The sequence below is a fragment of the Sciurus carolinensis genome, chromosome 18, assembly GCF_902686445.1.
Source record: "Sciurus carolinensis chromosome 18, mSciCar1.2, whole genome shotgun sequence".
NCBI classification, from domain to species: domain Eukaryota; kingdom Metazoa; phylum Chordata; class Mammalia; order Rodentia; family Sciuridae; genus Sciurus; species Sciurus carolinensis.
In genome coordinates, this window is record NC_062230.1 from 33,195,458 (window position 1) to 33,207,635 (window position 12,178).

At 55.8% G+C, this 12,178-nt stretch overlaps 1 protein-coding gene across 7 annotated transcripts in view; it reads right to left on the bottom strand.

Moving 5' to 3' along the window:
- Ciita (class II major histocompatibility complex transactivator) overlaps window positions 1–11,857 on the bottom strand; it is a 48,077-nt gene extending 36,220 nt beyond the window's left edge. For 3 of the 7 annotated variants that reach the window (XM_047533988.1, XM_047533987.1, XM_047533986.1), the window contains exon 1: window positions 8,198–8,497. In XM_047533988.1, coding sequence (XP_047389944.1) covers window positions 8,198–8,438 — 241 coding nt within the window. In that variant the 5' untranslated portion in view covers window positions 8,439–8,497. Of the gene's footprint in view, window positions 1–63; window positions 241–8,197; window positions 8,498–11,828 lie in introns of those variants that run through there. The other 4 variants (XM_047533989.1, XM_047533990.1, XR_007106151.1 and 1 more) reach the window with 3 other exon arrangements.
- Window positions 11,858–12,178: the final 321 nt, after the last annotated feature.

Here is a 12,178-nt window from a genome sequence, read left to right on the forward strand (position 1 = left end):
CATGACTTCATTCAAAATAAAGATGCGTTCTCGCCCCAACCCCTCCACCCCTTTCCCTTTTACCTTGGGGCTCTGGCAGGTGGGACTGGACGGGGTGCGGAGCCAGGCAGCGCATGATGTGAGAAGCAGAGCCAGGCTGGCAGCGCCCGGAGACCAGCAGAACTTCCGGGCGCCCTCAGTCTTCCCGGTGACGTCCTCGGATGCCCAGATCAGAAGCAGGCCGTCTCCATCACTAGCCTGGCTCCCTGCACCAGTGGAGCCTGGAGCCCAGAGCCCGCCAACCCAACTAAGCCAGCATGCAAAGGAAGCAAGCAAGGGACCAGCCCAAAACTCTTCCCCAGCAAGGGAGCCCCAAACTACCAGATTTCCTGTGTCTGGATACCCTCTAATTTGCCCACGCTCCCTTACGCCCTCTCCTTGCCTCTGATGTTACTTTCAGTTCCCTCTGTGGGCCAAATTCGGTGACCACAGAAGGTTGAGAGTTGCGAGTTGTCTGTTGGGACCTTGAGTACTCTGACGTTCTGAATTGCCTGTCACGATGGAGACACACTGGTGCCCTACCTGCCCTCTTCTGCAGGGTGGAGCCCGTGTCTGAGGCCCACAGTCACTTCAGGACAAGCTGGGAGCGTCTGTCCAGGATGAGCAGACGGCCAGACTCTGCTCCCTCCTGCCACCCCTCGGCCACCCCAGGTTGCCCCCTGGAGTTCACTCATGGTCCACCATCTTTTTTCATCCAAGACATTGGAATGAAACTAATTATACACACGATAGTGCTGACCCAAATATGGGGCTCATAGCCAGCTAAGCCAGCTGGGTGACACACAGATGGGGTGCTAAATAATATTGGCTCTCATCGGAGCAAGTTAGCACCTCTTCACGCCTCTGCCCATCCTCCAAGGGCACCAAGGGGGAAACCTCCGTGTGGGGCCAGTCTGTTCCTGGCACCTCTTCTATTGCAGAGCCTCCCCTTTCAACAGAGAGCAGTCCTCCGCCTCAGAGCTAGAATCTAAGCAGCATCGATCCGCCTTTTGCTTAGTAGTTATCTGCTAATTTGGGCGCACTTTTCTTTTATAGTGGGACCTAAAGTTTCCTTTGAAAATGGAAGAAAAATGCACCAAATGTGGTGGCCACACCTGTCACCCCAGCAGCTCGGGAGGCTGAAGCAGGAGGGTCACAAGTTTGAGGCCAACCTCAGCAACTTAGCAAGGCCCCATCTTGAAATGAAAATTTAAAAAGGGCTCAGGTTGTAGTGCACCCCTGCGTTCAATCCCCCCAAGACCAGAGAGAGAGAGAGAGAGAGAGAGAGAGCACAGAGGAAGGAAATGAGTGAAAAATGCAAGTGGTTTGAAAAAAACACCGTCACGTAAATATAATAGTGTAGGTGGCACGCAGAGAAAGCACAAGCCGGAGGGCCACTGACTGAAACGAGTGACCGCTGGGGACAGCGACTCGGGCTGGCGCCTCCTTACGGAAAGAGCACTGCTGCTCGCGGGCGCGTGACCTCCGACCCTCGCTTCCCTTGGGAAATGAGGATGGTGCCTGCCCTGGTGTGGTGGTCACTTTGAAGCGGTCCCGGCTCTCAGAAGTCCCCGGGGAGCAGGAAGCCGACAGACAACTGAGAAAGGGCTGAGATAACAGCTGCTGCCTGTCACCCCAGCGACTCCGACTCCGGATGCGAGGCAGGAGGATCGCAAGTTCAAAGCCAGCCTCAGCAACTCGCCCAGCCCTAAGTCACTTAGCAAGACCCTGTCTCTAAGTAAAAAATAAACAAATAAATAACAAGGGCTGGGGCTGGAGCTCAGTGGCAGAGCACTTGCCTGGCATGTGTGAGACCCTGAGTTTGATCCTCAGCACCACATAAATGAATAAAATAAAGGTGTTGTGTCCATCTACAACTAAAAAAAAATTTTTTTTTAAATATAGGGGCTGGAGGTGTTGCTCAGTGGTTAAGCACCCTTGGCACAAAACAAACAGAAAACCAGATACAGTGAATGCTAGAGATTCTAAGGAGTCTGGTTCGTCTCATTCTCCCTTGACAAGGGACCAGTGCAGAGGCTCCCTGGCTGCCTGCTGTCCCGTTTTTGGAGGCAGCAGGCTGGGCTCCTGCCCCACCGCACCCCAGCCCCAGCCAAGGCAGCTTCCTGTGGGCAGAACTTGGAATGGGAGCCAGCCAGAGCCGGGGCTGTGCCTGCTGGACGCTGCGTCACCTCTCACCTGGCCTCCTGCCACCTGGTGTCCCTACCTACTCCCTGACCCCTCCAGAACCACGCTTATCAAGACTCGGGTTTGATGGTGCTGGCATTGGTGTGGAAGGGTTCCCAGCAGGGCAGGGGCACCCGAGGGGCCAGGCAGAGGGGCCAGCACTGCTGTGTTGCCCAGCCAGGAGCTGCTGGGCTCCGAGTTTCAGCCCATCAGGATGGAGAGGTGATGAGAGGGGCCAGGTGGACTCCAGTGACGGTCCTGGGACTGCGTGGACGGGCAGGGGCGTGGAGCAGCCCCGGGCTCTCTCTTTGAGCAGCTCCCTGCAATTCTGCTGATGTTCCCCTTAAACACCCCCAGCAGTGACTTGAGCCTGCTCAATGTCCTGAGCCCGGGTTTGCCAGAGTCTGGGGCTCCTACCAAGCAGGGAGTTAGCAAGAAACCTGGCCCAGTTGCCCTGCGGGGTCCCCTACCAAGTCCCAGGAAGAGATGGGGAGGGGCTGGATCCTCCAGGTGAAGGACAGTGTTCCAGAAAATTGCCAGTCCTGCTGTGGCCTCCCCAAGCAGACCCTGCTCTGCCCTCCCTGTCTTTGTACTGCTGCCCACACAGCCTCCCTCCTGGGCCTCCTGTGGGTCCAAATGCCAGCTCTCTGTCAGGTTCAAGTTCCTCCTCTTCAGCACCCTTCCAACTAACAAGACTCTCCTTTGTGGTGCTGGGGATTGGACCTGGGGTGCTTTGCCACCGAGCTACCCCCAGCCTTTTCTATTTTATTTTCACTCTGTTGACAGTGTCTCACTAAACTGCTGAGGCTGACCTTGAGCTTGCCATCCTCCTACCTCAGCCTCCCAAGTCACCGGGATAACAGGTGCACACTGCCACGTCCCGCCGCGTTCTTTATTTTCACAAAACTTGTTGTCACACTATTTGGCAAGAAATTGTCGAGTTCCTATCTCATAAGTATAGTCCCCATGTCCTCTGACTAGATCACGAAGCCTTTAATATCTGGGACAAAGTCTCTCTCTTTGTTTAATTACACCCCAGCACCACCACAGAGCTGAGCATTTAGAACACACTCCTCCGAGGTGGTTTGAGCAAAGGGGTGGAGTTTGGGATCCAAATGGTGAAGGCAACCCCACATCAAAGGGAGGACACCTCTCTCTCTCTCGGGGTGCAGGTGCCTGACCTGAGAAATGATTAAGGAAGAGGAACGGGGAGAAGGAAAGAAGAGGAGGTCGGAAGTAGAGAGGAAGGTGACCAGATAGAGTAAAACAGGTGTGTGTCCAAACAGGTAGGGGAGGGCGTGCGGAGAGCCAGGCGTCCCGGCGGGTGGACACACAGGTGAATTAGTCGGCAGGATGGCAGGTACTTAAGTTGTTACACAAGTGTGCACACACACACACCTGTTCGCACACGCACCTGTGATCAGGTAAGTAGGAAGACGGATCTATCCATGGCTGGGTGAGTGGCTGAGTGTCAGGAGGTGACCCTTATAAAGGGATCAGCTGGGAAGGGGGTCTGAGCAGGTGGGCAGAGGAACCAGGTGAGCCAGGTGGCCGGAGGGACCCGAGCGGGGGTAGGGCTGCAGGGGAGCCGCTCCAGGTAAGGGCAACAGGGAACAGAAACTGACCTGGGGCTCAGCACCGGCTCGTCTGGCAAGCGAGCGCAGAGCAGGCTGGTGGGGAAACCCGGGGAGGTGCTGACTTCCTTCCGAGTCAGGCTTCTCCTGCGGGCGCAGGTGAGGGCAGCCTGCCTGCCTGGTAGGTGGCAGCCTGGGGGAAGGGACAAGAGTCTCCTTCCAGGCCAAAGGAGTCCAGCTGAGAGCAGGCTGGCTGGGGTGCAGGGATGTGGAAGGAGGGCCAGAGCCCCTTCCCTCTGCTTCGTGGGGCAGCTCCGGGGTCCATCCAGAGAACCGAGTGGGAAGGAAGCTGGGACGAGGAAGCTCACAGAGCTGAGCAGGCCCTCCCTGTCCAATAGGCCAGGCCACTTCCTAGACGGAGCTTCTGGTCTCTGGCTCCTAGGACACACTTCACTTGATGACAACACGGCGACCAAGGCAGCAGAGTCCAGGGAACCAGAAAATAAAGGACTTTGGCTGGGTCGTCCCACAGCCTGGAGAAAGTCAGCCAAAAAAGCCACCAAGGGCTCCCAGTCCACTGACTAACCTGGGGCCGTTGGCTGCCCTCACCTCCTGCTCACACTGGGCTGTGGTTACCTTGGAGGCCGTCCCACAGGCCACTGAGTCAGAACACACAGGTCTCAGTGGGACCGCGTCCTGGGCCCTCAGAACAGCCAAGCTGTGGACAGTTATCACCTCCATTTTACAGATGGGAAAACCGAGTCCCACAGGGGCCGCTGGTGGTGCCAAAGTTGTACCTCTGGGACTCGGGGAGCCAGCGCGGGCAAAGCCGGTGAGTTCGTCACTATGCCATGTTTAACGGGCATGGCATCCCAGCAAGCAGCCCTGTGTTCACATGACAGGTGTCCTGAGATCATCTGGGGTCCCCAGCGAGACTGCAGAAGTGCTGTTGGCCCAGCACCCACCCCGGGCCCTGGTTTACTTCCCCCTCTTTCACGCTCCTTGCTCTCTCCTCCCTAGAGTGCTCTGGGGCTTACTCAGTGCTACCCACCGATAGCACTCCCACTTCAGAGATGAAGAAACTGAGGTTCAGAGTGGTCCGGTGCTGTGGCCAAGGTCAGAGCATGACCTCCCACCCAGAACTATCCTGCCCCAGGCTGTCCTCTGCCCGTCAACACCCCTCCCAGGCCTCCCTGGCTCCCGATTGCCTTTGCAGGTGCTGTCACCTGTGGTGGATGGACATCCCCGGAAGTACACTGGGCTTCTCCAGGACAAGGACCTGGACTCCCAGCCCTCACCGGAGCCTTCCTGGGGCTGATGCACACATGCTGCTCTGAGTAACTTAGAGCCAGAACCCCAGGTCCCAGCCCTGGAGCAGACTCTGCACAGCTGCAGCCAAGGCTCGGGCTCGCTGGGGTCATCTTCTGAGTCATCAGGCCAGTTTCAGTTTGAAGACTGCTCGCCTGGTGTGGGTAGATTTGCAGTATCCTGGTGGGTCATTAAGAGGAAACCATGCAGAGATGCTGTCAGAGACCTGGACGCGTGAGACCCGGGGACCCCTCCCCAGGCCAGGACCTGAGGCAAATCCCTGATCTTCTCTGAGCCTCAGTTTTCTCGTGTGCCCAGTGGGAGAGGTGGTAGTGAGGACCTGTTCACCTCTCCACCCACCTGCTCAACATTCAGTAAGTCCCTGCTGCACACCTCTGTGCTCAGGCGCTGTGCTAGGTATGCGGGATGCATAATGAGGAAAACAGACCATTGGCTACAGGGGAGAAGCAAAATAAACTACACAAAATTTAAAAGTAAAATATACAGAGGGTGAAAAAGAAGTTCATCTGGGGAGGGGGCTCAAAGTGTGTGTGGTGGGGGAGGTGCAATTTTAAAGGGGGTGGTCAGGGTGGACCTCAATGGCAAGGTGACGTTGGATCAAAGGGTGGAAGGATATTAGGAGGTTGGCCAAGGGGATTCCTGGAGAAGAGTGCTCCAGGCAGAGGGAAGAGCATGTGCAAAGGTCCTGAGGCAGAGTGTGCCAGGTGTGTCTGAGGAACAATGAGGGCTCCAGAATGACTGAAGACGATTAGCAAGGCAGAGAGAAGCAGAGAACCAGAACAGAGAGGTGGCCAGGGTCAGAGTGTAAAGGGTCTTGTAGGCTGTTGTCTCAGATCTCTGAGAGACATGGGGAGCCAGTGCAGAGTATAGAGCAGAGGAGGGTCTGGATCAACATAGGCTGGCTGAGAAGGAGGGTCACCAAAGCCCCACACAGATGATTTCCTTTTCTGAACTCTGTCCCCTAAAACTTAAGTTGGTACCCTCTTTACAAGCCACAGGATTCTCTGTCCCTGTTCCCTGGCTTCCTGCCGAAGCTGGTTCTGCTCGCTGCTTGCCCTGCGTCCTCACAGCTGCCTGGGGTGGCCGGGGCAAGCCCTGCAGGCCTGGAGGGCACCGAGAGGGTGCAGGGAAGAAGGAGCTTTTCTTTGCCTCCCAGCCCCCCGAAGACCACAACACCCTGGGCCCAGTTCCACTTTCTAAAGTCACATGGGACCCAAAATAAAAACATTACATCCCCAGGGAGGAAACAGAGTTAAATAACAGGAACCAGCACCCACAGGCAGGGCGGGGGAGGCCGAGGTGTTGGGAGCGCGGGAGGGGGGCCTGGGGGCGCCAGGGAGAGTGGAAGGCTCTGGCTTCTCCCCAGGTGGGCGTCTGCTCCCCAGCAAGAACACACCAGCTGCTTGAACCCCCATCAAGAAGCCGAGGGAGGCGACCGCGGGGAGGCTGCCCTTCGCTGCAGGTCTGTTAGGGGTGGACGATGCCCAAGACATCACCTGGGTGGGAACCAAGCGCAAGAGCCACCCCCTGCACGTGAGCTTGTCTGAAAGAAGAGTCAGCGGTCCGCGTGGCCCCTGCTGCAGGCAGGGCCGGCAGAAGACGTTCGCCTCTGCATCCAAGGTTGTCTCCAAGCCCAGCCTCGACCTTCCCGCCCCTGTCTCCAAGCCCAGCCTCCACCTTCCCGCCCTGTCTCCAAGCCCAGCCTCGACCTTCCCGCCCGGCCCGGCCATCTGCATTCTTCCAGTTTCGTGTGGGATGAGGATGCAGGCCATCATGGGCTCGGGTGGAGGGAGCCAGGCAGGGCTGCGGTCCGTGCTCAGACTGCGCCCCTGCACACGGAGAGCTCGGTGCTGATCGCTGCTGGCGACTCAGCGGATGCCCCGATTCCTGTGGGTCTCCAAATTACTCAGAGACCCTAATGGGACCAAGAAGGGTCAGCATTCAGGACTCCAGGGTCTCAGGCCAGAAAAGCACAGCTTTCTTTGCAGGAGAAGAAAGAGCATGCTTGAAGAAGCACATGCCACCCAGCGAGCACCTCCTGGGACCCCAGAGGGAAACCTGGGGCCCTGGAGGAGCCAGGAGGGGAGCGGGCACATTGGGGTGTCAGCCTCTCCCGATCCCACACACTCAAGGGGGCCGGGTGAGCCCAGCGGGGGAGCATGCGCTCAGCACGCGAAGGGCCCTGGATCCCACCCCACCACCAACCAAAGAGCCCACAAAACACACAGGTGTCATGGATGCACTAAAACATAAGGCGCTCCCTCCCTCCCTCCCCTCTGTTGACTGGTTCCTGTTCTTTCTCTCTTTTCCTCCTGCACTCTCTCCCTCTTTCTCTTCCTCCTGCTGTCTGTCCCTTCTCTCCCTCTCCCTTTCCTGGTGTCTATCTGTCTCTCCTTTCCTTTATCTCTGTCTGTCTCTCTCTCTGTCACACAAACATGTACACGCGGGCACACATAGGCAAACGCATACACGTGTGCACACACCCATGCACTCACACCCGTGCACGCACACCTCTGCACACACACCCGTGCACGCACACACCTGTGCACGCACACCTCTGCGCACACACCCATACACACACACACCTGTGCACGCACACCTCTGCGCACACACCCACGCACACACACACGTGCACGCACACCTCTGCGCACACACCCATGCACACACACCCGTGCACACACACACCTGTGCACGCACACCTATAGCACACACCTGTCCACTCCTCGCCCGACTCTTCTTCCCTTGGCACCCTGCTCCTCCCCTTGCGCCCACCTGGTTGCGCCTGCCTCTTCTTCCCCACCAGGGGCAGGAGCTGATCGGCCCTGCTGTGCATCCTGGGTGCTGGCATGTTGGTGGGGCTCAGAGAGAGGCCCACAGGCGTTTGCCATGTGCCCCCAGGATGGGCACAGAGTGGGAAGTGGGCCGTGCGGCTCCAGCACCCGGCAAGAGGCTGAGTTTCCCAGGACTGGTCGCTCCTGCTGGCTCAGCGGATGCCCTGATTCCTGCCCACTGGCTTCCTCTTCAGAGGGGAGGGAAACCCTTAAGCTGCTCACAGCAGGTGCGGGCCCTGGAGTCCCAGGGATGCAACTTACCGCCATGGTCCCTCTCAGCGCCCCCCAGGAGGGCCAGGTGCAGGTCTCCTTTCCCCAGCAGCGTCAGGGAGATCTTCCGGGCCAGAGCCTCGCCGTCGGGCTCGAGGAGCAGGGCGCCGTGGTACTCCCTGGAGAGCAGCTCCTCCTCGCGCAGCACATCCAGGAGGGCCCGCACGCGCCTCGGCTGGTGGCTGGAGAGCAGGGTCCGCACCTGAGCCAGGATGGCCTGGAAGTGGTCCATGGCAGCGCCCGGGCTGCACAGCTGCCTGGGCCAGAGCCTGGGAGCCCCACACGCCCCGCCTGCAGCATCCAAAACGTGAAGTGAAAACCAGGACCAGGGAACCGCTGCAGTTCACTGCAGTTTATTCCTTCTTATGAAGGTTTCCTCATTTGCGTTGCAGGCTGCGGGCCTGGCGAATGGGCGGGAATGGGCGCTCCGGCTGATTCAGAGCCCACAGATGGCTGCTGGCTACCACTGTGAGCATGCGCCCCAGGAGCCACGGCCTGGGGGACTCCATCCGAGCCACTCCAACACGTCCCAGAGGAAGGGAACTTGCCTCTGTAGAGGACCAAGACGCTTATAGGCATTTATCACAGAGGAGGCTTTGTGGCTTAGGGGGTGAGCCGCTGGGGTTGCACTGGGTGGCTTGGATTCAAGCGCCAGGTCTACCCCGTGCTAATTTTGCGACCTTGGGAAAATCTCCTAGACTTTTTAAGCCTCCATTTGTGCACCTGCAAAGGTGGAGTGATAACAGCAATACCCACTTCACAGGGTCGTTGGGAGGCTCAACGGAGCTGGCATACAGAGAACACCTAGGGTCCTCTGTCTCCAGCGTGGAAACAGCTCACTCAGTAAGAGCCACCGTTGGCAGCCAGGAATCGAGCAAACAGCTGCGAGTTCAGCCTCCCTGAACCTCAGTGTCCCTCTCTGCAACATCTACCCAGAAAAGCAGCCCAATCTCCTCGAGTCGCCTTGAGCATTAAAATCAGACAACACACTCAAGGGGCTTATACCGGAGCCAGCAAGCATGCAAGGAACACTGATCGTGTACCAATGTCATCTCTATTGTGCTAACACACTAGACGGCGGATTCACGTAGTAGCCAGTGTGTTTTCCGATTCTAAAGATCCCAACCTCTTTACTCTGAGGACTCTGAACGCTGTCCTCGCTTCCTCCTGGCCTCAGCCTTACCATCTCCCAGTGGAGGCCACACTCAGGTGCACGGCAGTGAGGCCAAGAAGGACCCCACTCTGGTACCCCGGGTAGCTCCTATTGGACCAACTCTACTACAGATTGCAATATAAACTCCAGGAAAAAAATATTTAAAAACAATTGTCCGACCAGGCGAGGTGGCTCATGACTGTTATCCCAGTGGCTCAGGAGGCTGAAGCAGGAGGATCACAAGTTCAAAGCCAGACTCGGCAACTTAGTGAGGTCCTAAGCAACTCAGTGAGACCCTATCTCTAAATAAAATACAAGAAAGGGCTGGGGATGTGGCTCAGGGGTTGAGTGCCCCTAGGTTCAATCCCCAGTACCAAAAAAAAAAAAAAGAGAGAGAGAGAGAAAGAGAGAGAACAATTGCCTAGAGGCTCTGGAGAGCAACCCAGCAGACCCCAGAGAGGAGAAAGGGATGCCCCAAATTTTGTATGTCAACTGCCCAAATATCTAGCTGACTTCTCAACCAAGCATGCTTTCGGAGGGCAGACTCCAAGCTGCTCAGTTAAGTTTGAACTGAGATTTGTGAACTGCAGTCCACTCTGGGGGGCAGGTGGGGTAGGAGCGGGGTGAGGGTAGGAGTCGTCACCAAGTGATGTCACTGCCAAAGAAACAAATACAGTGACCCTGTTCAGATGACACTGGATTCTAGAGTTTGCAACATATTCCTAATGCCCAGCATGCCATCCAAAATCACTTGACATATGGAGAGATAGGGAGAGTGACCAACAGAAAAAGAGAAGCAATGGAAACTGAATCTAAGATGACTCAGACCTTGAAATTAGTGGACAGTATTTTTCCCCCTTGGCATTTCCCCCCTTGGCACCTGGGGGATTGAACCCAGGGGTGGTTTACCACTAAGTGACATCCCCAGCTCTTCCTTTTTTATTTTGAAACAGGGTCTCACTAAATTGCCTAGACCAGTCTCTAGTTTGTGATCCTCCTGCCTCGGCCTCCTGAGTTGCTGGAATTATAGGTGTGCACCACCAAGCCCAACTAGACAGGGATGCTTGAAGCAACAATTACGAACATGGATGAAAAAGACATAAAACATATGACATAAAACATGCTTACCAAAATGAAAACAGAAAATTTTAGCCTAAGAGTAAAAAATGATTTTAAGATAATTGAATGGAAATTATCAAAGTGAAGAATAGAGTATACAAAAATTTAAAAGTCACGGGATGGTAAGAAACAGCCAAGTAGAGAAGACAGGAAGGGTAAGGTAAGATTGAGCAACGCCATTCAACTTGAATGGCAGGGAGAAACAGACTTTCAAATGAATGTCAGGGTTCTGCAGGACAATATCTAAAGGTTCAGCTTGTATGTATATGGGATCCCAGAGGAGGCGAGAGAGAGGATGGGCGGGACATTTAAAACAAAAATCTTTTGTAGTTGTAGATAAACAGAATGCCTTTATTTGTTTATTTTTATGCGGTGCTAAGGATTGAACCCAGTACTTCACACATGCTAGGCAAGTGCTCTGCCACTGAGCTACAGCCTCAGTCCTGTTTTTTTTTAACAATTACCAAAAACCTTCCAATTTTGTTGGAATGAAGGTAGAAGCTTTTTTCTTCTCTCTCTCTCTCTCTCTCTCTCTTTCTTCTTTCAATTACAGGGATTGAACACAGAGTACTCTACCACTGGGCTTTGCCTCAGCCCTTTTTATTTTTTTATTTTCAGACAGGATCTCTCAAAGTTGCTGAGGCTGGCCTCCAACTTCCAATCCTCCTGCCTCAGTCTCCCGAGTTGCTGGGATTACAGATGTGTGCCACCCTGCCCCGCAGGAGGAATACAGATTTGAGAAGTTCAGCAAATCTAAGTAGGGGAAAGGCAAGAAAATCACACCGAGACACCTAAGAGCCAAACTGCTGAAGAAGGAAGTCCAGGTGAAACTGGAGAAAGCAGCTGCATTAAAGCAATGCGTCGTCCACAGGGGGACATGCCCTGATGGTCACAGGGGACTTAGCTAGAATGTTGGTATTTTATTACAGGAGCTCAGCTGGGATTACATGTTATTCATATTATTGTTCTTTCTAACTTCGTATATGTCTAAAATATCTATTAGGTGGAGGCATATAAAATTATCAATATTCGTCTTAGATCTTAAAAAATGTCCTTTTCATAAGGTGAAATCAAATGTAGCGACGGTGACCATGCTGATGCCCTGCGGGGAAGCCCTGGTCCCGTTTTCTGGCTGCCCTCAGGGCGGCACGGAGCCAGGCTTCGGAGCCGCGGATGCAGGCCTGTCCTGGTTCCGTCACAGATGGAGACCTGGGTCTTGACTGGCAGCACCCCGGGCTGCAGGACGAGAAGCCTATGGTCTGAGCGGCTGGGAGAGGGGAGCCCAGGGGCCCGCAGAGCGGAGGCTCGCGGCTGTCACAGGGGAGGGCTCGGCGGCCCGAGCTCACCTACCTGCTGAGCGAGGGGAGGTGGCCTCTTCTCCAGCTCCCACTCCTTGGGCTTGGAGGTCACTGGTGAAGACGTGATGATGTCATGAAACCCAAGTCAGAGGCCAGTTCCTGGGTAGGCTAGCGGGGCCACGTGCCCAACATCCCCCAAACAATCCCAGGTGCGCGTCCCTCAGCTGGCCGTCCAGAGGCCGCCCGGGGCGTAGCGTCGTGGAACCTGGGCAGGAACCTGGCAGGGACCAGGAACCTGGCAGGCTGTGGGTTTGGAAAAGGAGAAGAGGGCTGGGCAGGCGGCATCTGCCAGGTGTCTGCTTCCCCCCAGGGGCAGGGGGACCCGCTGCCTGCGTCCGCAGG